Raw genomic sequence first — 26,779 nt, forward strand, 5'->3', positions numbered from 1 at the left:
ATAATGTCTCTGGGGCCCCCCATAAATGTATGGGCCCTTAATCTTCCTCAAACTCCCCCCTGCCACGCCCCTGCCTATTCACCTCATCATGCACCATAACAATAAGTAAAGTTTATTTCTAAACTAATTTCGAGAGGATCACGTTCTTATGATTGCTAGCGGCTGGATCCGCATTATCCAATTCTCAATGCACCAATCAGAAACAACTCTAAGCTACTACCAAATATCCTGGGTTATGTACCACTGCTGTCTTCGTTAGAAGAATCCCCCCTTCCACCCCTACTCCTCCTCCTTCCTAGATGGGTGACACGGTGGCCCGTGGTTAGCACCGTTGCCTCACAGCAAGAACGTCTCTGGTTCCAGCTTAATCAAACCAGCAGACAGTTTCTGTGCGGAGTTTGCACTTCTCCCCATGCTCACGTGGGTTTCCCCCGGGTTCCCTGGTTTCCTCCCACCGTCCAAAAACATGCAACTTAAGTTAAATTGACTAATCCAAATCAGCACCCATAGACGTGCTCCTAGTCAGTAGTTATATCTTAAGAGCAATCACTGGCTGTTCATTAGCTACTACAGCAGGGGAGTTCTCCAGATCTACCTGAGCTCAAACTCCCTCTCGCCCTGCAATGGGAGAGAGCCCCGGGCTCGAGGATCTTATGAGCTTAGGGCTCTCTCCCAAGTAGATTATAATTAATCATCAGCTAAGTGTGAACTCTTGAAATATAACAATAAGGATAGAGTTCTAAAATGGTTCTGAATAGGGATGCATGATGTTAGAAAAAACTTGAGATATTTCAATTGTTATTTTTCACAAGACAACTTAAATGGCTCTATTTGAAAGAATTAATAATTTTAGATTGACTGGGATGATTTTGTAGAGGATTGCATCTGCATAAAGTAATAAACAGATTACAAGCAGAGATAAACACAGCAGAGCAAATATACAAATGCAGGAGTCTAATAGTATACAGGTACAGAAATAAATAATCAAATGTACAGTAAAGCTTCTTCATTGTACTGTACTTCACTGTGTAAATAATTAAGTACAATTCATCCTCGTTAACGTAATAATTCCTTGTGCCCAAATGTTTTAAACTCGCTTAAAATGTTTACACAGACCTTAAAAACACAAACTATTGATCAACTTTCCATTTCATTATGGTTAAACTGAAATATTTTCTCATGTTTTCTGAACTGTTGGACCTGGTCAAGTATAATCCTGACAGCCAGTCGGAATCCATTGAATTATAAATATATCCATTATGAATTATAGCTACAGACGGCATTATGGAGAAGCTCACTAGCTTGATGTTGAGCTCTCTTTTCAAAGATTATTAGATGATGATCTAGAAACATTTAGGTTATGCAATAGAAAATAATAATAAAACGTGGACGTTATGCAAGCCAGGCTAGCTAAAATGAAGTCTCAAGTATCCAGTGCAAACTTCAGCATCTTTATGTTGTCTCTATTGAAAATCCAGGGTAAATTAGTGTGTTGTTTTTATTCCTCTACATTTATTGACTGATTGCTAAATTTGTATGATTAGATTAATACATTTTTAAATAAAAAAATATACTGGTCAGACGCGCTAGTGGCACACTGAGGACATCTGCTGGTTGGGAGAAGGGTAATGCAGAATGAAGGCATAAACTCATTTTTATCATTCATCAGTGTGGACACAAACACATTTAGCGCTCTTTTAATAGTTAGCATACTTGGTGTGACAGGCCTTGGATTTGAAACTGGTTAGAGTGTATTGTAAAACTACCTGACGTCCTCTTCGTCTTCAAGCATTGAGAGACATATTGTGCATTTTTCATCCGTGTCGAGCTCCTCTTCATCCATGCCGATCTTCAGCTCCAGGGTCTTCTCTGTGGATCACATTATCGGTCTTTTAGCACATACTTTAGTAAAACAAGGAGGAACAACAGTCCATCAATATATTCATATGCATTTTCAGAATTTATGTGCATCTTGCAACTTCAAGTAAGCATTTTCACGACAACAATTATTCTGTGCAAGTTAATCCACTGATGTTGAAATGTTTGTTTCGTTAATATTCAATATGAGCTTCTGCTTCTGTGTTTGGATTGGCTCCTGATGATGTCAGTTTGACGCTTCAGCCACACATATTCTAAGCCACGCCCCTCTTACTGTTGGTTTGCTATGAGGGAGTGATGCACAAAAGAAAGCCCCGCCCCTACTATATATTCCATTTCAGTTAAAAGAACATACTGAAATGAAAGTCTCAGCAACTGCTGGTTCACATGGACTTTAAAGGGAGACCTATTATGCCCCCTTTAACAAGATGTAAATAAGTCTCTGATGAGTGTTTAGTGAAGTTTGAGCTGAGAATAGCACACAGATAATGTGTTTTAACTCTCTGAAACTAGCTTTTTATGGCGATTTGGTGACTGTTGCTTTAAATTCAAATGAGACTGTGCTCTTTTTCAAAAAAAGGGCGGAGCTACAAAGCCTGGGCATCATCATAGCGACAGATTGAAAGCAGGACTAGCGTTCTCAGGGCTGGTCAGGTGTGCATGTGTGCTTCATGCTTCTGTCAGTCTATGTCGCTCCTGTCGCTGCTTCATCTAAAACTCCACATCTATAATCCTCTTAGTCTATGCTGACATTATCTTCAGCAGCTCAAACACTCTAATGGTAATGGACAGACTGTTTATGCTAATGAGGGAGAGATGGGCACTAGTGGGCGGGGCTTTCCCCCTCTGATGACATGTACAAAGCAAGAATGTCAATCAAAGTGTTTCATCATCAAGTTTGATTAGAACAAATGTATTTATGTTTACCACTAGAGGCTGGTTATATTCACACATTGCTGCCGCTGTGTTTAAACCCCTTATAAATGTGATTTTTGCATGATAGGTCTCCCCTTTACACAGTTTTACCTTTTTATACTTGTGAGGAAAGGTAAACCTCTCGATGGTGGCCTGCACTGCGCCTCTGTTCACATTTCCCAGTCTGTCCTCCAACTGCAGGAGCTCCTGGATTCAGAAGCAGACAGAAACATGTGTGAGAGATGCTGCAGAGTTAACTGTATTTTAACTGAAGCGATGAAGACGATCCGCACCTCGTAACTCTCCCGCACTGCCGTCGCGTGCCGAGACGGACTGAGGCTTTGAAGAGCCAGCAGGTGTAACTGAGGATATGGATAATTTCTGATCTCATGGACAACCTGTGCAGAACAACAACAACGTGAGTTGAGAAATTCTGTATTTCCAAAAAATTAAAGTTTTTTAAATGAGTTGGAGTTGCTTAACAATGTAAAAATACAGTGGTGTAAAGTAACTAATTACAAATACTCAAATGACTGGAATTGAGTAGTTTTTCCCAGGAATTGTAATTTACTGAGTAGTTTTTTGAAATGTGCACTTTTACTTCCCCTTGAGTACATGTTTACTGCAGTATCTGTGCTTTTACTCCACTACTTTCCCTCAACCTGCAGTCACTACTTTATTTTTTCTTTTCTATGACAGAAATGATTAGAAAAATCAGTCCTGCGAGTCCAATCAATCACGCATAGAAGGTAATCGCATCATAATGAACTACCTCAAGTTTTATAATTGCAGCAAACTGTTTTAGAAGTATTCAAAGTGTCCATGAAGATGTCCAAAGTTTTTACACGCATTGACCCAGAGACTGTTTAGACGCACGTCACTGATGACAAGATGACGGACGTTACTGTATGATGACCGAATGGCATTAAGGTGTTTAGCAGGCACAAGACGTCAACATGACGTCAGATTGACGTTGTTCTCCAACATCATGGGGACGTTACATTTGTGTTGGAAATGAAAATCGGTTTACATCAGAACTCAACGTCAGGCCCAACGTCAATATCCAACATCCAACCTTAAATCAACCAAATATCACGTCTAATGATGTTAGCTTGACGTTACCACTATTGATATTTATCAGACGTTGGATTTTAGTTGCCATAACTGATGAATAAATGTCAGTATTTAACGTCAATATGATGTTGGTTTTAGAGGTTGGGTCGACGTTGGATTTTGGTTACTTTTCTAACAACCCAAAAATCGACCAAATATCAACATTAATTGATGTCATTATGGACATCAACATAACATTGTCCTCAGGTGCTGACTAGACGTGACTTTTGGTCACCTGACGTCACGACCTAAATTCAACCTAATATTAACGTCTTATAACGTTGTGTGCCTGCTGGGCAATAACTAGATGCACTACAGAATGTTACGTTAACCATATCCACAAATTACATGTAACGCATCAGTTTTTTACCAGCGTAATACTCACCACTCACTACTCCTGAGTACTTCGAAAGACTACTTTTTACTCATACTTTGAGTAATATTTACAGCAGATACTTTTACTCTACTTGCACTACATTTTTAGGAAAGTAATGGTACTTTTACTTGAGTATGATTTTTCAGTACTCTTTCCACCACTGGTAAAATACAACAAATCCTTCAAATTAAATATTACTTAGAACTAGCGCTGCACAATATTGGAGAAATCTGACATTACGATATTTTGTTTTGATTTGCGACACATATTGCGATATGAAAATGATTTGACCAAATGAATTGAATAGCTCTATTTGGAGAGAATTCATTAATTTAGATTGACTGGGATGATCAAGTCTTCTTCTATGAAGCGCATCTGCATAAAGCAAAAATTAATACATAAACAAACAGTGCGTTATGGTTTTCTGGTGAGTCTAACAGTACAATCAAACAATTAATAATTGAAAATAATTGAAAAAATGATCATTTAATAATATCAATTATTTTTTAATCTTTATTTAGGGTGCTTTCACACCTGTAGAGCGATTGTTTTGTTCTGAAACAGGGATTAAAATTGTCTCAGTGTTGCTCTTTGTTCTTGGTGCGGTTCATTTTCACACAGCAAAGTTTCTAAACGGACCAAAATAGCTAAAACAAGTCACGTGCGAGTAAACTCTCCTCACCTTGGTCAGAGTTTCACGGTTTATTTTACAGAGTCCTGCTCAGCTGTCATGCGTCTTTATTTTAATGAATGGCAATGAGCAACAAGACATTATCCACCGGTTTCACAAACAAGGTTTAAGGCTAGTCAAGATTAAATTGCATGTTTGAGCTGTCTCAACTCAAAATAACTTGCTGTGAGATTACAAGCACATAATAATATATTTTTCTAAGGCCATTTTGGTTTACTGATAATACTGCTTATTAAAGTATTAAAAGTGCATTCGGATAAATTCAGTTTTAATAGCATCAGTGCATTAAATTGATTAAACACCATATACAAATTCTTATAGGTTTGAAAGAGGTCAGGAAGACACCTTTAGCCTGGAAGTGGATGACATTGCACCCCTGAAAAAGCTTCGCGTCCGCATCGACGGCACTGGAAGTCGTCCTGATTGGTTCCTTGACAAGGTCAGTCTGTCACTGTGTGAATCTTTTTAACCAGATCATCAGGTTAATTACAATGGGCTCCATCCATGAGGACTTTTAATTTGGAATAAGGCATGCTATTATATTTCAATATTTGATGTAAACTGAAATGTGAAGAGAGGGTGGGGCATATATTAGCTCCTCCCTCTTTTATAAACTGAGTCAAATCTGACAGGGAAGTGATTGGCACAAAAGAATCACTCAGTCAAAATGAACAAGGAAACGAACATCACAAAAGAATCGCTGAGTCGAAATTGACATGGAAGCACAAAACAATGCTGATTTTAGTTTACGGGCCCTTTAAGTCTGTTTAACTGACTGTATATTAATTAAATGACATTACCGATGCTGTAAAAGGAACCTTGAGGAATAAAAAACAGTCCATCAACCTGTCACAAGATGTTAATGCATTTAGCTCTTTAACACACTGTAAACACTGTGTTTCTGTCACATGACCCAGATGATCCTGAGAAACCTGAGCACGGACGAGCTGTACGTCTTCACATACGAGCAGTGGCTCTCCAAAACTAAAGGGCCCAAGAGGACGAAGGTGTGTGAGCTTCCAGCAGTGGTGGACGATGAGGAGATGGTGGAGAAAACCACATACGTCATCCAGGTCAAAACCAGTGACGTCACCGGTGGGTCACCTACAGGTTATCTTTAAAATGTGCTTACCGATTACATGCTAGTGTTGAAGCAGTTGGCAAAAAAGAATCGCTGAGTCAAAATGGACATTAATGAACGGCACAAAAGAATCACTGGGTCAGAAACAACAGAACCAAACAGCTGGCACAAAATAAAATGGCACAAAATTTAAAGGGAAGCAAATGGCACAAAAGAATCACTCAATCAAAACTGACAGGAATGCGATTGGGTAAATAGAGTCGCTGAGTCAAAATTGACAGGAAAGCAAATGGCACAAAAGAATCACTGAGTCAAAATTGATAAGGAAACGATTGACACGAAATAAATGCTGGGTCAAAATTGACAGGAAAGCGATTTGCAGTAAAGAATCGCTAAGTCAAAATATGATTGCATCAAAAGAATTGCTTTGTCAAAATTGACAGAGAAGCAATTGACACAAAATAATCGCTGAGTCAAGACTGACAGGGAACTAAATGACTGAATAGAATTGAATAGAATTGAGTCAACATTGACAGGAATGTTATCAGCACAATAAAATCACTGAGTTAGATGACAGGGAAACGATTCACACAAAAGAACCACTGAGTCAAAATTTTCAGGGAAGTTATCGGAAGAAAAGAATCGCTTAGTCAAAATGGGCAAATTATTGGCACAAAAGAATCACTGAGTCAAAATATGATCAGACCAAAAATTGCTCAGCCAAAATGGACGGGAAATTGATCAGCATAAAAGAATCGCTCAGACAAAATTGACTGGGAATCAATTGACACAAAATAATCGCAGAGTTAAAATTGACAGGAAATTGATTGGCACAAAAAGCATCGCTGAGTCAAAATTGACAGAGAATCATTGATTCATTCATTTTCTTTTCAGCTTAGTCCCTTTATTAATCTGGTATCGCCACAGCGGAATGAACCGTCAACTTATCCAGCATATGTTTTACGCAGCGGATGCCCTTCCAGCTGCAACCCATCTCTGGGAAATGACAAAGAATCGATTGGCACAAAATTGACAGGGAATTGATTGGCAGAAAAAGAATCACTGAGTCAAAATTGACAAAGAATCGATTGGCACAAAAAGAATCACTGAATCAAAATGGACAGGGAAGTGATCAGCACAAAAGAATTGCTGAGTCAAAATTGACAGGGAAACAATTTACAGAAAAGAATCACTGAGTCAAAATTGACAGGGAACCAAATGGTACAAATGAATCACTGAGTCAAAATTGAAAGGGAAACAATTTGCAGAAAAGAATCACTGAGTCAAAATTGACAGGGAACCAAATGGTACAAATGAATCACGGAGTCAAAATTGACAGAGAATCGATTGGTACAAAAAGAATCGCTGAGTCAAAATTGATAGGAAATCAGTTGACACAAAAGAATCGCTGTGTCAAAATTGACAGAGAATCGATTTGCAGAAAAGAATCACTGAATCAAAATTGAGTAAAAACTCAGTGAAAAGTGAATGAAAGGTTCAATAGAAACACAAAGTCAAAATTTAATTGATCGGCACAATAGGGTTGATGAGTCAAAATTGACAGGGAAACAATTGACACAAACATCTTCATTTTCGTGGACCTGGAACCTTGTTTGACACTAAAACAGCACATCTGGTCTGTTAAATATTACCCTTATATTAACCTAAATATTGCAGCTGCTCAGGTATGTTCATGTGTGGATTTGCAGGCGGTGGTACAGACGCCAATGTGTTTCTGATCGTGTTTGGAGAAAACGGTGACACGGGAACGCTGGCCCTGCGGGAGTGCAGCAACAGGAACAAGTTTGAGCGCAAGCAGACGGATATTTTCCGGTTCATTGACATTCTCAGTCTGGGAGAACTCTCCAAAGTTCGAGTGTGGCACGACAACAAAGGTAGGAAATCTCATGATCTCACTAGCAATTCTGACTTTTTTTTACAGCTCATAAGTGGAAGTTTATCTTTGGCTTCATCACATACAGCTGAAGGCAGAATTATTCACCCTCCTGTGATTTTCTTCTTCCTAGATTTCCCAAATGATGTTTCTCAGATTCAGAAATTTCTCACAGTATTTCCTCTAATATTTGTTCTTCTGGAGAAAGTCTTATTTGTTTTATTTCAGCTAGAATAAAAGCAGTTTTTAATTGTTTAAACACCATTTTAAGGTCAATATTATTAGCTCCTTCAGCAATATTAGTTTTGGATTGTCTCCAGAACAAACCACTGTTATACAATGACTTGCCTAATTACCCTAACTTTACCCTAATTAACCTAGTTAAGCCTTTAAATGTCACTTTAAGCTGAATACTAGTGTCTTGAAGAATATCTAGTCTAATATTACAACAGATCTTTTTTTTATCGCAGTTTATTTGCAAATTCTGCTTTGTGTACATGATTATATGCGCTACTATAGATGCATGTTAATACGCGCCTGTCAGTCAATTGGGTGGGTGGGGAAATTCACACTCCTACATCACGTGGGCCTCAAAATCACTGGCATTTGGATCCTACTTTAACATCAGGAAATAAGAAAAGAGATTTGTTGCATTTCATTTGTTGTTGTTAATAAGTACAATGGACATGCTATATCAGGGGTCACCAATCTCGGTCCTGGAGGGCCGGTGTCCCTCCAGGGTTTAGCTCCAACTTGCCTCAACACACCTGCCTGGATGTTTCTAGTATACCTAGGTAGACCTTGATTAGCTTGTTCAGGTTTGTTTGATTAGGGTTGGAGCCAAAATCTGCAGGACACCGGCCCTCCAGGAACAAGTTTGGTGATCACTGCGCTATACCTACAAACAGTTCAGTTTAACCAGCTTCATTCATTAATTTATTGACCTTCAGCTTAGTCCCTTTATTAATCAAGGGTCCAGAGTGAACCACCAACTATTCCAGCATAAGTTTTATGCAGCAGATGCCCTTCCAGCTGCAACCCAGTACTGGGAAACACCCTAAACACTCATTTACACACACACACTCATACACTACAGCCAATTTAGTTAATCAATTTTCCTATAGCGCATGTGTTTAGACTGTGGGGGAAACCGAAGCACCCGGAGGAAACCCACGCCAACACGGGGAGAACATGCAAACTCCACACAGAAACACCAACTGACCAAGCTGGGACTCGAACCAGTGACGTTCTTGCTGTGAGGCGACAGTGCTAACCACTGAGTCACCGTGTCGCCAGCTTGCAAAATATAGTTTATTTATTAAATGCAATATCTGAAAAGGTTTCTTTCATCAGGTCCGGCTCCTGGATGGCATCTGGACTCTATAGATGTGAAAGATGAACTTCTGGATCAAACTTTCCGCTTCCCGTGTGACCGCTGGCTGGCCAAAAATGAAGACGACGGTCAGATCATGAGGGAACTGGCCTGTGCCAATAATGATATCCTGGATCTCAGTGACAAGACCAGTAAGAAACGAGACATTTCTGCATACTCTCACTCTGCATCTGGCTTTAGCACTCTTATTTCATGCAGTATCAGAGTTAGTCCGAATGCTGGAAAAATACTTTGATTTTGGATAACTGCTTAATGTAATTGTGTTGCTTTCATTTTAATTTATCTTACTAAATATGTAATGATAATTGACTATAAAATGTATATATATTTTTAATTTTATAATTCTTTTTTTATTTTTGCATAATTAAGCAAATTTAAGCATATTAATCTTTTATCTTCCTAATAGTCAATAAAAACAGACTATTAAAAGTATATATGTATTTTTAATCTACACACTAAGTAATAGGAGATTACAATGAACTCTGCATTCAAATAAAATAAATCAAATTTGAGATGAAAGATGATGCATTTCAGATGTGATGAAATGACATTTAAAGAGTGAGAGTAATTCAACTTGATTTTCCTTGGACTACTATACTACAGGGTCATAGCCAGCAAGTTTGGGCCTGGCTATGCATCTATCCCTAGGGTAGGGGGCTATGGGGGGGTTTGGGTTGCGACCTAAGAACCTGAGATCAAGGGGTGGGGTTTGGGTGTTGTGTGGTCAGTGAAAGTGAAGAGCGGGGTGGGGGGTTGGTTGGAGGGGTTGTAGTGTGGGCCTCTCCGCTTGCCGTCGCAGGGCCATTGCGAGGGCCCTATGCACTCTGTCCCCCCACTCTGTGTGTATATAAATACAGTTGAAGTCAGAATTATTCGTCCCCCTGTTTATATTTTTTCCCAATTTCTGTTTAACGGAGAGCAGATTTCTCCAACACATTTCTAATCATAACAGTTTTAATAACTCATCTCTAATAACTGATTTATTTTCTCTTTGTCATGATGACAGTAAATAATATTAGACTAGATATTCTTCAAGACACTTCTATACAAAAATAGAGACATTTAAAGGCTTAACTGGGTTAATTAGGTTAACTAGGCAGGTTAGGCAAGTTATTGTATAGCGATGGTTTGTTCTGGAGACTATCGAAACAATATATATAAAGGGGCTAATAATATTGACCTTAAATTTTTTTTTTTTATTAAAAACCGCCGAAATATTCTAGCCGAAATAAAACCAATAAGACTTTCTCCAGAAGAAAAAAAATCATCAGACATACTGTGAACATTTCCTTGCTCTGTTCAACACCACTTGGGAAAAATTTAAAACAGAATAAAAATTCAAAGGTGGGCTAAAAATTCTTACTTCAACTGTATGTGTGTATATATATATATATATATATATATATATATATATATATATATATATATATATATATATATAATCAATCAAGCCCGAAATTATTTATATCTCAGGCAATTTTGGACCTACAGTTACTTTATTCAACTACAGGTTTTCTGCAGGTTTCATAAAGGCAAATTTAAGACTTTTAAAGACCTTTTTAAAATCAATATTAATGAAATTTCAGACTTATATGGGGCTAAATACTGTAAGGATTTTTTTTCTAATAGAAGAGTAAAAGATTTTTAATATCCTCATCAGAAACTGTAATTTTTGTTATGTCTTAGCCAAATATTAAAAATAATGTGTCAAAACAAGGTAACACTGGTTTAATAGATGCACTTTTTGTTAACATAACATTAAAAAAAAAGCTAAATACATGCACAACTGTGTCCAGGTCAGTGTCATCACCATAAATAAATGGAGATTATTGAAACAAGAGTTAAAAATTCAACTCTTTGTTAAAGCTTCTATTGAGATGGGTTGCTGGTGATTGGATGGTTTCAGCCTAAATAAGTAGCTTTTCATGAACATAGGAAAATTAAGACCTAAATTACGGGAGACAGAACAAAACGGGAGATGGGTCTGAAATACAGGAGACTTCCGGGAAAAACGGGAGTGTTGGCAGGTATGCAATATTGCGGTAACCCCGCGGACACTCTGCAACCAGCAAGTTTGCTTAGAGCGGAAATCACCCAGGCTTCTCCCAAAAGTTAAGACGATAAACAAGAGGCATCACTGTGGGAAAAAAAATTCTCAGCTTTTATTTACATTTGATCAAACAACTGTATGACTGTATATATATATTTAAAAATCTGATATAATGTGATGTGTTATGTACAGTAGATGTATGTCATTGTAAAGTGCTGAGAATGCACATGAAACATTTGGGAAAAAATTGAGACAATTAACTTTGGTGAACTGTAGCATCAATTAGTTCAGTGAGAGGAAAAAGGCATTATTATTTAATTTTACTCCACACTCATTTTATTTCCAATAATTATGTCCATTTGAGTGGTCTCTGTAATATCTTTTCAGAATATGAAATTGAGGTGACAACAGCCATCTCTGAAGATGCGGAGACAAAGGAGAACGCCTGGATCCTGCTGGAGGGAAGAAAAGGACGCTCAAAAGAGTTCATGATGGAAAACCCAAAGAAGAAGAAGTTTTTACGGTACTTCAAGTCAAATTGAGCTTCATTGTGATTTCACTACATGTATAGACATAGACTGGAATAAAAAGTTGTCTCCTCGCAGGACCACAGTGCTAAATAAATAAACATAATCATAAATATGAACACTAGACATAAGAGCTATTCTTTTAACCTACATACTAACACACTGGAGCGCTAATCTAACTATACACACTATACTATACTATAAATAGTTAATACACATAGCCTAAGACAGACTACACAAGCACTGTTACATCAGACAGAACAATATTGTGCAAAGAAGTATTTAAAGTTGAAGAAAACAAGTAGTGCAACATGATTGTGTGGTATTATTCACCAGTAAACATTGTTTTTCTTACTTGGATGGAGTTTAAGTAAAGTGTCTGGTGCATATGGAGAGAAGAGTGTCTTTACAGGTGGTTTGTCAAGCCCACTCACCTGTGTGAGGCACACTCAGAAATACACAATGTTTTTATAGAGATATGGAGTGATTGTAAGAAAATGTAAATGTGCAAACTGCTGCTGGAAAGTGTCAGAGTGTCACTTTTTATTATATAACAAAAAAGATATATGACAAAAACTGACAATTAGTAAAAACATTGACCGCATAACAAAATAAAGTGTCAATAAAAGACTTTAATCATATATTATTACTATTAGTTGGAGAAGTAACTGTCTGAATATCAAAACTGTACCTGGATATTTGTTTTTATTAACACATGTATAAACATTAAAGGGACAGTTCACCCAAAAATAAAGTAAATCCTCATTATTTACTCACACTCAAATGCTGATTTTATGACTCCATTTAACTCCCTTTTTCCAAACCTGTTGAGTTGCTATTATTTATTTTCTTTCTTTATTTTTAATCATTTATTTTATTTACTTCTGTTGAACACAAAGCAGATATTCTGAAGAATGTTGGATAATTCTGAAAAACTTCTGTAGGAGGAACAAAAAATACAATGGAAGTCAATGGCTTTTTCCCAGCATTCATCAGTATATACTTTCTGTTCAACAGACGTAAATAAAAAATAAATTAACTCTTGTAAACCCTTGATCACAGTAAAAATGACCAATGTTACCTCTTCACAAGAGTGAAACCAGCAAACAATCAAGAATGCATGATATATGCTGTCATGGCTTTGCAATGTGATTATAATGGAAGTCAATGGTGCAAAAACAGCACCAATATAACCAAAGGGGAGTCAATTTGAACAATACACAAGGGTTAATAATTTTAAAAATCTGAATACAAAATAAATGCAACTCTAAGAGGTTTGGAACAAGTGAGTAAATGATGACTTGATTTTTGTGTAAACAGTCCCTTCAAATAAAAATAAATGTGAAGAAAAATATATTTTGCATTGAAAAATAAATGCAACTCATAAGCATATTATTGAAGATTAATAAAGCATCCTAACGTGACTCTGTTTCAGCGGTGCCACGGATTCCTTTCAGTTTTCCTCTAAAAATGTGGGCGAGATCGTCGGCATTTGTCTGGGCCACATATCCAAAGAGAAGAAGGTGAAGAATGAGTATTTCTGGCACGTGCAGGAGGTGGTGGTCACTGAGACAGAGCTGGGAAACAAGTGAGCTCACATCTTTACCACTCTTTACTTCCCAAACGTGCAAAAGTATTTACCCCCTTTAGATTTTAACTATGATTTCAGAATTTGCTCTCCATCTCAAATACAAAACTGTACAATACAATATTTATTACTGAATAAAAAAGGCCAAAGTTAACCGAAGTGCTGTAGATAATAGTAAAAGATAAAGAGTAACACAAGATAAAAAGGTAGAAAGATATGATAGAACCAATAATACATGAATATTTAATAAAAAAGCGAGAGAAAAGCAGACTTTAAGAAAGAAATATAGAGGGATAGTCTAATAAAATACTGCCAGATCGAGGGCTAAATAGATACCGATATTTCTTACGACATAAGATTTCTTCAGATAAGTACTGTTTTTGTTAGCTATTCTTTAATTTGATAATAAATTATCTATTATTGTAATGATTTATGTATTTAATGATCATATTTAAACAGGTAATAGATATTTTTTTTTCTGATCTAATTAAACAGAATTCCGGGATGTAACACAAATGCTGAAATTAAAATGAAAATACATTGAATTTATCGCACCTCTCTGCTATAGGAATATTGCATACACTATTATCAGGATAACAATAATATATACTGCAAAAGTGCTTTTCTTTCTTAGGTTTTGTCTTGTTTCTAGTCCAAATATCTAAACAAATAAATCAAGAAGCATTTTCTAGACAAGCTAAAAATATTGTTTTATTTTTGCACATATTAAGTCAAAATAAAGTGTTTTTAATACCTTAAAACAAGGAAAATAATCTGCCAGTGAGTTAAGTAGTTTATTTTGCTTGTATTACAGGTGCAGTAAGTTTGACACTCCTGGTTCAAAACACATGCAAGCGCAGGTTGCCAGATTGACGATTAAAGAACATCAACTGGCTGACTTTCAAGCCTAAAGGCTGATTTAAGGCTGATTTAAATTCAATTCAGTTCAATTCAATTCATGATGTAATGATTCAAATTGTGTTCTAAATAAAAGTAACAGCACGCGATGAAAGGAGTAATTTGTATACTATAAGGAGTTTTGTTTTAACCAACACATGAATTTATATTTTAGAATTCTATTTCTCACAGCTGAACAGCAGAAAACTGACAATGATCAGCTCAGGTGCACCTCGTGTGCTTTATTTAGTGTTAAATGCTAATAATTTGAGTCTGAATGCCACTTGACATGATATTTATTGTCATATACTGAAAGCAGCAGCAGATAGTTCAGCTCAGATCTGGACAATAAAATAAACCATCAGAAACTGAACTTCAGAACTGAGACTCAGGGCAAACCAGCACATATCAGTGATTCAGCATCTACATTTAATCATGTTAAAGAGCTTTAATATATATTAAATAAATTATAAACCTTACCATTTCACCGGAGTGCAGTGAGTGCACTATTCTATGCTTCTGAATGGCTGTATTTACATTTCTGTTGTGTTTCGTCTGGTGCAAGCAGCCCAATTGCTTATCACTGAAAAATCTTCAGCATGTTTGGACACGGGGTTACAATCTAACCTGCTCACCTAATGTTAACACTCGTAATATTTATATTATTTGCTAATTAATAACCTCATGTGGAACTCTGAATCTGCGTCATTTCAGAGTCTGCTACAGTCCACCAGAGGTCATTTCGGTGGTGGACACATACTCTGAGAGCTGTTGATCCTGACTGACTGAATGAAATACGCTGTTTTCCACCAAGGCAACCCGGGGTGCTGAAATATAATTGGTTAAGCTGGCATTGGGCGGGTTAAAGTGACCAAAACAAAGACAGATGTTCTGTCAAGTAATGTACATGTTCATAGCAGAATATCTGACTTCAGCATTGTTTTTCAGATAAACAATAATGTTCACTGAGCATGTTTCTAAATATCTGCAAACATATGACGGTGTTTTAATGCTTTAGAAGAGTCAAAAACTGACATACAGCACCTTTAATGTGTTTGTGTTGTGAGGATTTTCAACACATCTGCTGTCAAACCAATGAAGATCTTTCCTTTATTTGCTGTTGTTTTTTAATTGCATGTGTTTTCTTAAATTGCAGCGTGTTAAGCTCTCTCGGCCACCACTTTTTAGATATTAGATTTTAGATATTTAATAGATATTAGATACAAAATGTTTTTTTCCCGTCTGGTGCAAACAGCCAAATTGCCAAATTGCTATATCTCGTCATGTAGTGTGTTGTTAGGACACGTGGTTATAATGTAACCTGCTCACCTAATGTTTACGTTCATAATATTTAAATCACTTTCTAATTAATAACCTCATGTGGAACTCTAAATCTGCATCTCATTTTGGAGTCTGCTACTGTCCACCAGAGGTCTCATTTCACTTGGTGGACACATACTCTGAGAGCTGTCGATCCTGACTGACTGAATGAAATGCGCTGTTTTCCACCAATGCAACCTGGGGTGCTGAAGTATAACTGGCTAAACGGGCATTGGGCAGGTTAAAATGACCAAAACAAAGACAGACATTCCGTCAAGTATCGCACATGTTCAGAATATCCAACACAATCTCACGGCAATTCGTAACCATTTGATTTAGTGGTTAATTCGTATGAATTCGTACGATCTAATTTGTACATTTTCAGACGATTTGCTCATCCCCCAATGACAGTTGGGTTTAGGGGTGGGGTTAGGTGCCACGCCTCCTTTTTAAAATCGTACAAATTTCGTACTACTGAACTTGTACGAATTAGCCACTAAACTGACAAAACGTAAAATACTTACGTTTTCTCGTGAGATCAGGCTGGATAATCTGACTTCAGCATTGTTTTTCAGAATGTTCATTGAGCATGTTTCTTAATTATCTGCAAACATATTATAGTATTTTTACTATAAGAGTCAAAGACTGACATACAGCACCTTTAATTTGCATTGTGAGGGTTTTCAACACATCCGCTGTCAAACGATAAAGATCTTTCCTTTATTTGCTGTTGTTTTTAAAATTGCATGTGTGTTAAGCTCTCTCAGCCACTGTAGGTTTTAGATACAAAAACAACACATTTTTGCAGTGTATAATGCACGCCTATTAGTTTCAGATCATTTTCTCCGTTCCTCCTCACAGATTCTACTTCACATGTGACTCCCGAATCCCTCTGTCTGCCAAAAAAGACCAGTTCATGACATTCGAGTGCACCAAAACCGTGGAGAGCTTCGCCAGCAAAGTCCGCAGTTTGGTTCCTGTGAAGTATGAAGTAATAATAATAACCGGAGACGTGCAGGACGCCGGCACAAACGCCAACGTCTTCATCACGCTGTACGGCGTCAATGGGGACTCTGGGAAACGAGCGCTGAAGCAGAAATTCAGAAATCTGTTTGAGCGAGGCCGGACGGACCGGTTCCTGCTGGAGATGCTGGATTTGGGTGAACTTTTGAGGGTCAGAATGGAGCATGATAACACAACCATGTCGCCCGGATGGTTTCTGGAGTGTGTGGAGGTCACAAACACTGCCAACTGGGTGACCACCATCTTTGTCTGCGGGAAGTGGCTGGACAAAAACAGAGCCGACGGACAAACTTATCGAGTGCTCTATCCTAAATATTAAAGGTTTTTTGAATTTTAGCATTTATTATTCAGTAACGTGACCTGTGCAGAGACCTAGCAGGCAAAAAAAATGAGTTGTAATGGCCACTACACTGGGATAACAACAGAAACGCAGGTCATATTTCTAAGGCTTTGTCTGAAATCGAATGCTCTCCGACTATATAGTACGTCTGCGTGACCACTATCTTTTTCTGTGGGAAGTAGCTGGACAAAAACAGAGCTGAAAGACAAACTTATCTTAACTATTAAGGGCTTTGAAGCAATTATTTCAATTTTCAACTTTATTCAATTGATAGTTTTTAGTCGTGTGACTTGTGTGGAAACCTGGCAGGCAACAATGAGCCGTAATGGCTGCTTCACTGCGATTGCCATCAAAACACCGGACAAACGGGTCATATTTCCAAGGCTTTGAAATCACATACTTCCCTACTATATAGTACGTCTGGGTGAGCATTATCTTTGCTTGTGGGAAGTAGCTGGACAAAAACTTATCAAATGCGCTATCCTAAATATTAAAAGTGTTTTATAATGTGCATTTTTTATTCAATTGATAGTTTTCAGCCATGCGACCTGTGCGAAGACCTGGCGGGGAAAGAACTATGAGCTAAAATGGCTGCTAGACTGGGATTGCAGAACAAACTGGACATATATCCAAGGCTGCAAATGAAATTGAATACTTCCCTACTATATATTATGTCTGCTTGACGACCATCTTTACGTGCGGGAAGTTGTTGGACAAAATCAGAGCCAACAGACAAAAACAATGAGCCGTAATGGCCGCTACACTAAGATCGCCATAGAAAATGCAGCACAAAACGTTCATATTCAAGGCTGCATCTGAAATTCTGTACTTCCTTACTGTATGATACATCTGGGTGACCATTATCTACACTGTGGGAAATGGCTGGACAGAAACATCTGATGCACAAAAAAACTATGAGCCGTAATGGCTTCTACGCTAGCATAGACATAAAAACGTAGGGCATATTTTCAAGGGTGCGTCTGAAATCGCATACTTCCCTACTATATAGTACATCTTGGTGACCACCATATCCACTGTGGAAATGACTGGACAAAAACAGAACTGATGGACAAACTTATCGAGTGCTCTATCCTAAAGTGTTTTAAAATGTGCATTTTTTATTGGATGTTTGACAAGCATGAAGAGAGGGTGAGGCATAATGGAGCCCCTCCCCTTTTTTAAAAACAGCCAATAGTGTTTTGATTTATGCCAGCTCTGCCAGTGGGAGTGTTTGAGCTCAGTTAAAAGCAAATGAGACGAAGAGGGCGGGGCATGTCAACACTAGAGAGCATTTGATTGGTCCAGGAGATTTAGATGAGAAAACTGAAGTATGAGGTGACCGGCAACCAATGGATCTATTTTAGTGTACGTGACAAACTACAAGCTTTTGGATGTTTTAATAATCAGGTTTATATGTGCTATAATCAAATGTTCACTGTTTTGTAACACTATATTATAGATTTTCTTAAAAACTGACGTACTAACATCTATTCAATTCAGTTAATCTTATTATCTCTAGTGCTTTTACAATGTAAATGTGTGGCAGCAGCTGAACACAGAATTCTAGTAAACCGAGCAAGCCAGTGGAAACAGTGGAGGAACAAACTTTTATCAATTGACCAAAGTGAGGAGAGAAAACCAAGCTCAGTTGGGCACCGACCATTTCTCCTCTGCCAAACCTCTTGTGCAAGAGGCTCCAGTCTAGGCGCTTGGAGAAGCTGCAGGTGTGAGTAGGGTCACTGGCCCACATGCTCTGTGTTCCACCATGACCACTACAGTAGCTGCCCAGGATACGGCCTGATCTAGGATTAGAGCAGATGCTGTTTAAATTCTAATGTCTTTTGGGAAGTGTTCCCGGCTCCGGTTCCCTAAATAAGCAGACTACAATCCTTTAGAGGATTTGGAATTTCTACAGCATTTGTGTTTTGTGTAGGCTAATGCAAAGAGATGTGTCCTTAGCAACCCAGGCTCATTCTGAAAACGCACCTCTACAGACGTTTCTGGAGACTGCGAAATACGCTGCCTGGCAGCAAACAATTTTCTGCAGTTTTTGTTTTCGGCGAGTCCACCAGAGGTCGCTGTGTACCCTATTGAGATCTCAAATTTGCCTTCGCGAGTGCATTCGCGCAGCCTGCTGTTCTCCGGTAAACCCACCAGAGGCCGCTGTCGACTCACTTTTCGCTAGACTTTCTGACTGACTGAGTGAGCGCATCCAGCTGACCCACCCTCGCCTTTCCTAAACCCAACCAATTTTTATCGAGTGACCCACCCACCCCGCTTCCCTAAACCCAACCAACACGTTCAAAAGCAATCCAAAATAATAAAGCCCTCGTCTGATTATTTTTACACGTTTTCAGATTTTAACCATCTAATCCTCACCCTGCTCTTCACCTGTTTGTTTTATATTTTGGATTCTTGTTTTTGTCTTCTTCCTGCTTCTGGAACCGATCTTCACAGACTCGAACTTCATATTCGTGGTCAACTCCTCGCTGCGTCGCAAGTCCGCCGACATAATGGCACACCTAACGGACAAACTGGTTGGAGCTGAAATGCTGCCCATACGGAGGTAAGCGGTCAGCTGGTAAGCACAAAAAGGAATGGCATCACACTGCCCTGTAGTGTTTGTTAAAATAAATGAAAGCCATACGTCCCTCAGGCTGCGTAATTCGCTGTCTCCAGAAACGTCTGTAGGGCTATGTTTTCATGATGAGCCTGTGTTGGTGTTTAAGCTAGTTTTAAACAGACAGAGTGTGTCTGCTTCCCGAACTGTGCTAGGAAGGCTGTTCAGAGGTGCCAGATATGAGAAAGATCTACCACCTACAGTTGATATCTGGCAATAATCAATTATCCAGGATTAATTGAGCGTAGTGGACGTGAGGGGCTTTAATACACCAGGAGCTCCCTCAAATACGGGGGAAGTAAGCCATTCATGGCTTTGTAGGTAGTCAATAGAGTCGATCTAAATCTAAAAATAAGTGTATTTTAATTTACAAGATCTTAAAACACTTTTGGGAGACACCAGTTTGTACTTTTTACACAAATTCTAATAATGATCTTGTACTGAGGACTGCTGTTGTTAGTCATTTGGTTCAGATTTAAAGGGACAGTTCACCCAAAAATGAAAATTCTGTCATTATTTACTCACTCTTGTAACCTGTTTGAGTTTCTTTCTTCTGTTAAACACAAAGTAAGATAGACCTAAAGAAAGTAGTTCCTCATACAAAAGGATTTTGAGACTCTCCGTGTTTGATTTTCATTTTTATATACAGGATTATGCCGTCAAACTGTTGCAGTGTGATATGGCTGTATATCAGCACTGCTGAAAACACTAATACACTCAGCCTGCGGCCTCAAGCCATCACACACCTCCCACCAGTGCTGATATACAGCCATATCGCACTGCTACAAGTGTGATATTGCTCATATATCTGTCTATGAATGAGTGTGTATGGGTGTTTCCCAGTACTGGGTTGCAGCTGGAAGGGCATCCACTGTGTTAAACGTGCTGGATAAGTTGGCAGTTCATTCCACTGTGGTGACCCCTGATAAAATAAAGCGACTAAGCTGAGGTAAAATGAATGAATCAATGATTTATCATTTAATTGAATCAATGACAATGAATTTGACATATTGCACAGTCATTTTGCAAATTACATTTCAGTTTTCACTGTCTCCTCACAGCAAGAAGGTCGCTGGTTCGAGCTCGGCTGGGGTCAGTTGGCATTTCTGTGTGAAGTTTGCATGTTCTCCCCGTGTTGGCGTGGGTTTCCTCCAGGTGCTCCGGTTCAAGTCCAAAGACACGCGTTATAGGGGAATTAGGTAAGCTAAATTGTCTGTAGTGTATGTGTGTGGGTGTTTCCCAGTGAGGGTTGCGGCTGGAAGGGCATCCGCTGTGTAAAACATATGCTGGATAAGTTGGCGGTTCATTCAGTGGCGACTTTAATAAAGGGACTAAGCTGAAAAGAAAATGAATGAATGGATATATCCTTAAGTATTGGAAGATTTTTTCGCTGTGTTTGATTTGCATCCGACTGAATGTTTTTGATGTGTAACTTATTTTTTGTAGAATTTCTTTGACATTTCAATAACGTAAACTAACTTAAAGAATGCAGTCCCGTGGACGTTTCTGGAGACCGCGAAATACGTAGCCGGGGGTACGTACGGCTGCATTTCATTTTTTTAAGCGAACGCTGCGGGGCGGTGTGACGTCGTTCCTTTCGGCGCTTGCCAGCCGCCGCTCGCCTCCGTGTGGAGGGCTTTCCCGCTGCAACCAGTTTGTCCGGTTAGCTCTTCGTGTACTCTGGCGGACTCGAGACGCAGAGAGGGGCTGACCATGACGACGACCGGGTTCGAGTCCGGGGAAGAGCGGTTCCAGAAATCAGGTAAGAAAACAAAAACAAAATCCAAAAAATGAAGCGAACAAGTTCATCACAGGGTGAGAATGTGGTCAAAATATGAAAACGTGGTAAAATCAGACGAGGGCTTTTCTTTTTTCTGGACAGCTTTTGTGAATCGTCGTTGGTTGGGTTTAGGGACGGAGGAGGGTGGGTCAGCCGATTGGCCTGGTCGCGCACGGTCAATCATTCTGTCATCCAGGCAGACGGTCGTTCAAACAGCGGCCTCTAGCGGGTTTACGCGGAGAACGGCGCGGGGAAAAAAGCGCGCACAGCGGCCTCTCGCGGACTCGCGAAAACAAAAACTGCAAAAATACGTACCTCCCGGCATGTATTTCGCGGTCTCCAGAAACGTCCACGGGACTACGTTCTCAGAATGAGCCTGGGTTGTCCAGTTTACCACACTAAGAATAAAAGGTTTTCTTGAGCACAATGCGTGATTACAAGAGACAAACCAACATTTGAGGCATTTTCAACATTTTATTTGAAAAAACACATACAAAAAGGGTCATATACAAGACAAGAAATTAAAAAAGAAAGAAAATTTTGGGTTAAGCTATGCAACTTTTTGCATCATCATTAGTAATAAATACAGTACAAAATCCACCAAAAGTGAATCTAAGATTTTCTTCTTTTTTTTTTAAACGCAATATACACTTATCTAGTTATCATACATTATAATCACCAAGCTATTGCTTAAATATTGTCAATACATATTTTTCTACTTGAGCTATAAAATATTCATGTCAGAAAACATTGCGCAGTAACAGCACACAGCAGTGTCTTATACAAAGAGCCACTTCCCTTTCACTGGCAGGTTATTCAACTATTTTTTTTCTTCTTTTTTTAATTTTGTTTTATGTCAGCAGCAGAAAAACATCAGAAATATTTATGGTAAAATATTTTAACATATGTATCCATTCTCATACGCATATTAAAACCTGAGAAAGACATGCATTACAGAGCTTGTGCTTTAGGATTTCTACGGTTCAGTCTGTTAGCGAAACATGATTCTACTATTGCTTATGTCCAAAATCTGCTGGAGAGATGGATCAAATCAAGAGACTTTAAGGCTACACAGGCTAGAAACACAAATCATAAAAGATAAAGCCATCGTTTCTTTTTTCCTATATCGGCGTGTATGTTCATAACAGGCATATATAAAACAATGAGCATTTCCAGATTGATTCGTATGGCAGATAAAAGCAATTATTTCACTGGAAATAACAGTTATCTGCCGTATCGGTGTTTAAAATCCCACAGAAATTAACGTATCGGTTGATTATTGATTATTGATTATTATAATAAGGGGATCGAAGCTAAATAACCTGAAATTTGACAAACGTACGGCAGCTACACTAGAATGTACCACAACACAACCTGCAATAACGCATTCAGACATTTAAAGCCCCTCGTTTTACCAAGTACCGATACGAAACGAAAGAACGCAAATGTGCTACTAATAGAGTGGGGATTAAACGAAATTAAAATAAGCATCACTTCAATACAGCGTACAATGGCCGGCCGTAATCAAAAGTTAAAGCCAGATGGGCACAAGACAAGCAGCTATAATCAATCACAGTAAGCGCTGAACTCACTCCTCACTACTGAAAACACTGAGAAAACAGATTCACGGATCGCAGACGCTGTTCGCCGGATGCCAGTGAGAGGGCAGCAAAGCCGAGAGTGCAAAAAACAGGAGAGACATGCAAAAGAACGAACAATTCCAGTCCATTGAACAGTTTGAGCGCACAGCTGAACGACTCTGTTGAGAATTGCATTAATGGAATGTAACCAAAAACTACAGCACCACATACTAGCACGTTTCAGCACGCCCTCATGGGCTTTTTTTTCTTTTATTTAAGCTTGTTTTGACACTTACGCCCCTTTTTACGTACAACCGCATGCAAAGCACTCCCATTAAAGTATAGCACATGAGGTATTTATACACACGTTATTATTATTATGCTGACGTAAATAAATAAACCGACTTGGTTACATTGCGATACTAGTTCGGAACTTAAAAACGCACCCATAGTAGGTAAAGTTAGTCATAAATTATGATTGTTAAATACTTAAGGCATTTCGACGCACGATATCATGTGTAAACTATAAAACGCAGACAGACGATGAGAAAAGATTCGTGACCGAAAAAAACAAACAAACGCGCTTCCAACTTCCTGGCTTCCGCTCCAAGCAGCTGAACGCTTGAATTGTGTGAAAGTTGCGAAAGCAAAACAATTAGATTCATCGATATTTCATTAAACATCTGAAATGCTACAGAAAACAGTCACGTACATTAAAAGTGGTCAGTGAGCTATCGTTACGCAAAAACCAACAAACAAAATAATTAAATGTGCGTTCCCTTGTACATTTTTTTTCCTCTCTCTTTTGGATGAAGTGCACAATACGCAAGGAAACTGAGTGCAAAAGCAGGGAAAGAGAAGAAAATCGGACACGACCTCATCAGAAAGTGAGTGCATTTACGAAAATAACCACCTAGCTACATTAAGACAACAATAAATATCTCATTTACGTTTTTTTTTTCCCAGCTACTTATGTCGAGAAGCCGGAGGTACCAGCCCCGCGCACAGGTTGGCAACCGTAGGAAAAAAAAAGAGGAAATAAACCAGGAGCGATCGTGAAGAACAGCTTAGAAAAGTTATGTTTGGTTTACTATAAAACAAATGGCTTTACTCCCTTGTCATGTCCTCTAGAAATGGCAGCAAACAGGTTTCATGCACATTATGACTCTATTGTACGACCAAGCGAGACCACGAGTCACGGAGCGAATGGAAACACGGAGTTATGCCGATACTATTCGACGTGTGCTTGTGCTACAGGCATTAAGGTACATGTTTCACTCGTGGTGACGCATCGAGAACACAGTGTATATCGCGTAAGAAACGTCCTCATGCACGTCGACCTCTCGGCAGATTTACCCCCAGCCTTTCAACATGCATTTGATGGATTCGTTTCCAAGCGTTGGACAAAATGCGGACTCACAGTTCATATCAAGCCTGTCCTCACGGTTACATACGGACGTCAAGCATCACCTCCAAAAATTACAGACACGACGACGACGACAGCTTGTTATGTTTTTTTTTTTTTAAACACAGGGTCATTATTCTACTCTCGTTCGCTAGCAACTTCACAAATTCGACTGTTGATTTGCAAAGTAAATGCCTCTCTTACTAGTTGTTTCTAGTCCAAATATATAAAATTGTTAAATCAATTAATTTCCTGCATAGATAAAACATGTTGTTTTAGAAATAATGATTGAAAATGGGGGTTTCCTTTAAAACAAGACCATATACTAGTAGGGTAAGTGAATAAAAGAATGTTTTCAATGTGGAATATGTTTATTTTACTCATAACACTGGCAGAAAAAACTATTAATTTTGAGGGTGATGGACAGGAGGATCCAGCCGATGGTTGAACCTAGGATTCAGGAGGAACAATGTGGTTTTTATCCACACCGTGGTACACTGGACCAGCGCTATACCCTCACCAGGGTGCTCGAGGGTTCATAGGAGTATGCCCAACTATCCACGTGTGTTTCGTGGACTTGGAGAAGGCATTCGACAGTGTCCCTCATGGCATTCTTTGGAGGGTGCTCGGGGAGTATGGAGTCAGAGGCGCTCTGTTAAGGGCTGTCTCGTCCCTGTATGAACAGAGTAGTCTGGTTCACATTGCCGGCAGTAAGTCAGACTTGTTTCCAGTGGATGTTGGGCTCCGGTAGGGCTGCCCCTTGTCACCAATTCTGTTCATAACTTTTACAGAATTTCAGAGCACAACCTTGGGCTGGAGGGGGTCCGGTTTGGGGACCACAGGATTTCATTTCTGTTATTCGCAGACGATGTTGTTCTGTTGGCTTCATCAAACATGGACCTTCAGCATGCACTGGGGCGCTTTGCTGCCAATTGTGACGTGGCTGGGATGAGAATCAGCACCTCCAAGTCAAAGGCCATGGTGCTCCACCGGAAAAAGGTGTTTGTCATCTCCAGGTTGGAATGTTCAAGTATCTTAAGGGTTTTGTTCACGAATGAGGGAAGGATGGAGTGTGAGATTGGCAGGCGGATTGGTGCAGCGGCAGCAGTAATGCGGTTGTGGTAAATAAGGAGCTGAGCCGAAAGGCAAAGCTCTCGATTTACCGGTCAATCTTCATTCCTACTCTCACCTATGGTCATGAGCTTTGGGTCATGACCGAAAGGACAAGATCTCGGATACAAGCGTCTGAAATGAGTTTCCTTCACAGGGTGGCAGGGCCAATAGATAGACAGGGTGAGGAGCTCTGTCACCCGGAAGGAGCTCGGAGTAGAGTCGCTGCTCCTCCACATCCTGAGAAGTCAGCTGAGGTGGCTCGGGCATCTGTTTCGGATGCCTTCTGGATGCCTACCTAGGGATGTGTTCCAGGCATGTCCCACTGGGAGGAGAGCTCAGGGAAGACCCAGAACACACTGGAGGAACTATGCCTCTCGACTGGCCTGGGAACGCCTCGGGATCCCCCCGGAGGAGCTGGAGGAAGTGTCTGGGCAGAGGGAAGTCTGGGGTTCTCTCTCAAGACTGCTGCCCCCACGACCCGCCCCCAGATAAGCAGTTGAAAATGAATGAATGAATTAATTTTGAGGTATTATTTCTGAAAATAACACAGTATATTTGAGTTGATCTTAGACATAAAACTGGACTGAAGCATTTACTAGATGACTAGATGGATTACTAGATTGCTTTGACACAATCTACATTGCTCAAAAAGTGCTACAGAAATAAAAACTAATTGAATTTGACCAGAAAATGCTAACTGATTTAAGAATCTTTAGATATTTGGACTAGAAGCAAGACAAGAACTCCTAAATGAGCATTATTTTGCAGTGCACAGCCAACCACGTGTAATATGTCGAACATTCAGAGAACGTTTTGTCGAGATACACGTTCAGAGACCGTCCTCAGTGCTTCTCGTCTTCGCTGTTCTACATCGTCTGTTGGCTCAGAAGGCAAAGGTCAGAGGTGAGAGGTGATGGAGATGACACACATTTGGCAAGGCGCCCTCAAGATGGGGCGAAGAAAGACGACTTCAGCTAGTGCTACACCAGACATCAGCTATCGGGCGACAGCTGCGTCTCAATGTCTACCCTGCAGATGGGACACTTCTTATTGGTCGCCAGCCATTGGTCAACGCAAGCCTGATGGAAGAGGTGCATGCAGGGTAATCTCCTGTGAACAGAGAAACGAAACAGTTGTTGAGTTCTGGCTTTATTTAGGAAACAAAAGAGTGCACCAGAGAGGGGGTCAATCGAAC

The 26,779-nt window shown here is 39.3% G+C and overlaps 3 protein-coding genes across 4 annotated transcripts in view; 1 reads left to right on the forward strand and 2 right to left on the reverse strand.

Annotated features, from left to right (window-relative positions):
- Nucleotides 1–1,762: 1,762 nt before the first annotated feature.
- On the reverse strand, nt 1,763–3,644 carry LOC130233276 (E3 ubiquitin-protein ligase RNF165-like). Its single transcript, XM_056463227.1, has 5 exons — nt 3,639–3,644; nt 3,087–3,191; nt 2,905–3,000; nt 2,379–2,381; nt 1,763–1,867 (listed from the first exon to the last, which is right to left on the reverse strand). Exons 1-5 carry the CDS (start codon nt 3,642–3,644, stop codon nt 1,763–1,765), a joined length of 315 nt encoding a protein of 104 aa, XP_056319202.1.
- A 1,054-nt stretch (nt 3,645–4,698) lies between these two features.
- On the forward strand, nt 4,699–18,195 carry LOC130233277 (lipoxygenase homology domain-containing protein 1-like). Its single transcript, XM_056463228.1, has 8 exons — nt 4,699–4,709; nt 5,295–5,412; nt 5,891–6,068; nt 7,764–7,949; nt 9,302–9,472; nt 11,779–11,914; nt 13,354–13,506; nt 16,585–18,195. The coding sequence occupies exons 1-8, from the start codon at nt 4,699–4,701 to the stop codon at nt 17,063–17,065; spliced, it is 1,434 nt and encodes a 477-aa protein (XP_056319203.1). The 3' UTR covers nt 17,066–18,195.
- A 4,401-nt stretch (nt 18,196–22,596) lies between these two features.
- Nucleotides 22,597–26,779, reverse strand: part of LOC130233938 (E3 ubiquitin-protein ligase RNF165-like) — a 36,519-nt gene continuing 32,336 nt past the window's right edge. For both annotated transcript variants that reach the window (XM_056464205.1, XM_056464204.1), the window contains exon 8: nt 22,597–26,694. In XM_056464205.1, coding sequence (XP_056320180.1) covers nt 26,577–26,694 — 118 coding nt within the window. In that variant the 3' untranslated portion in view covers nt 22,597–26,576. The remainder of the gene's footprint in view (nt 26,695–26,779) is intronic.

Source organism: Danio aesculapii, chromosome 8, assembly GCF_903798145.1.
Source record: "Danio aesculapii chromosome 8, fDanAes4.1, whole genome shotgun sequence".
Taxonomy (NCBI): domain Eukaryota; kingdom Metazoa; phylum Chordata; class Actinopteri; order Cypriniformes; family Danionidae; genus Danio; species Danio aesculapii.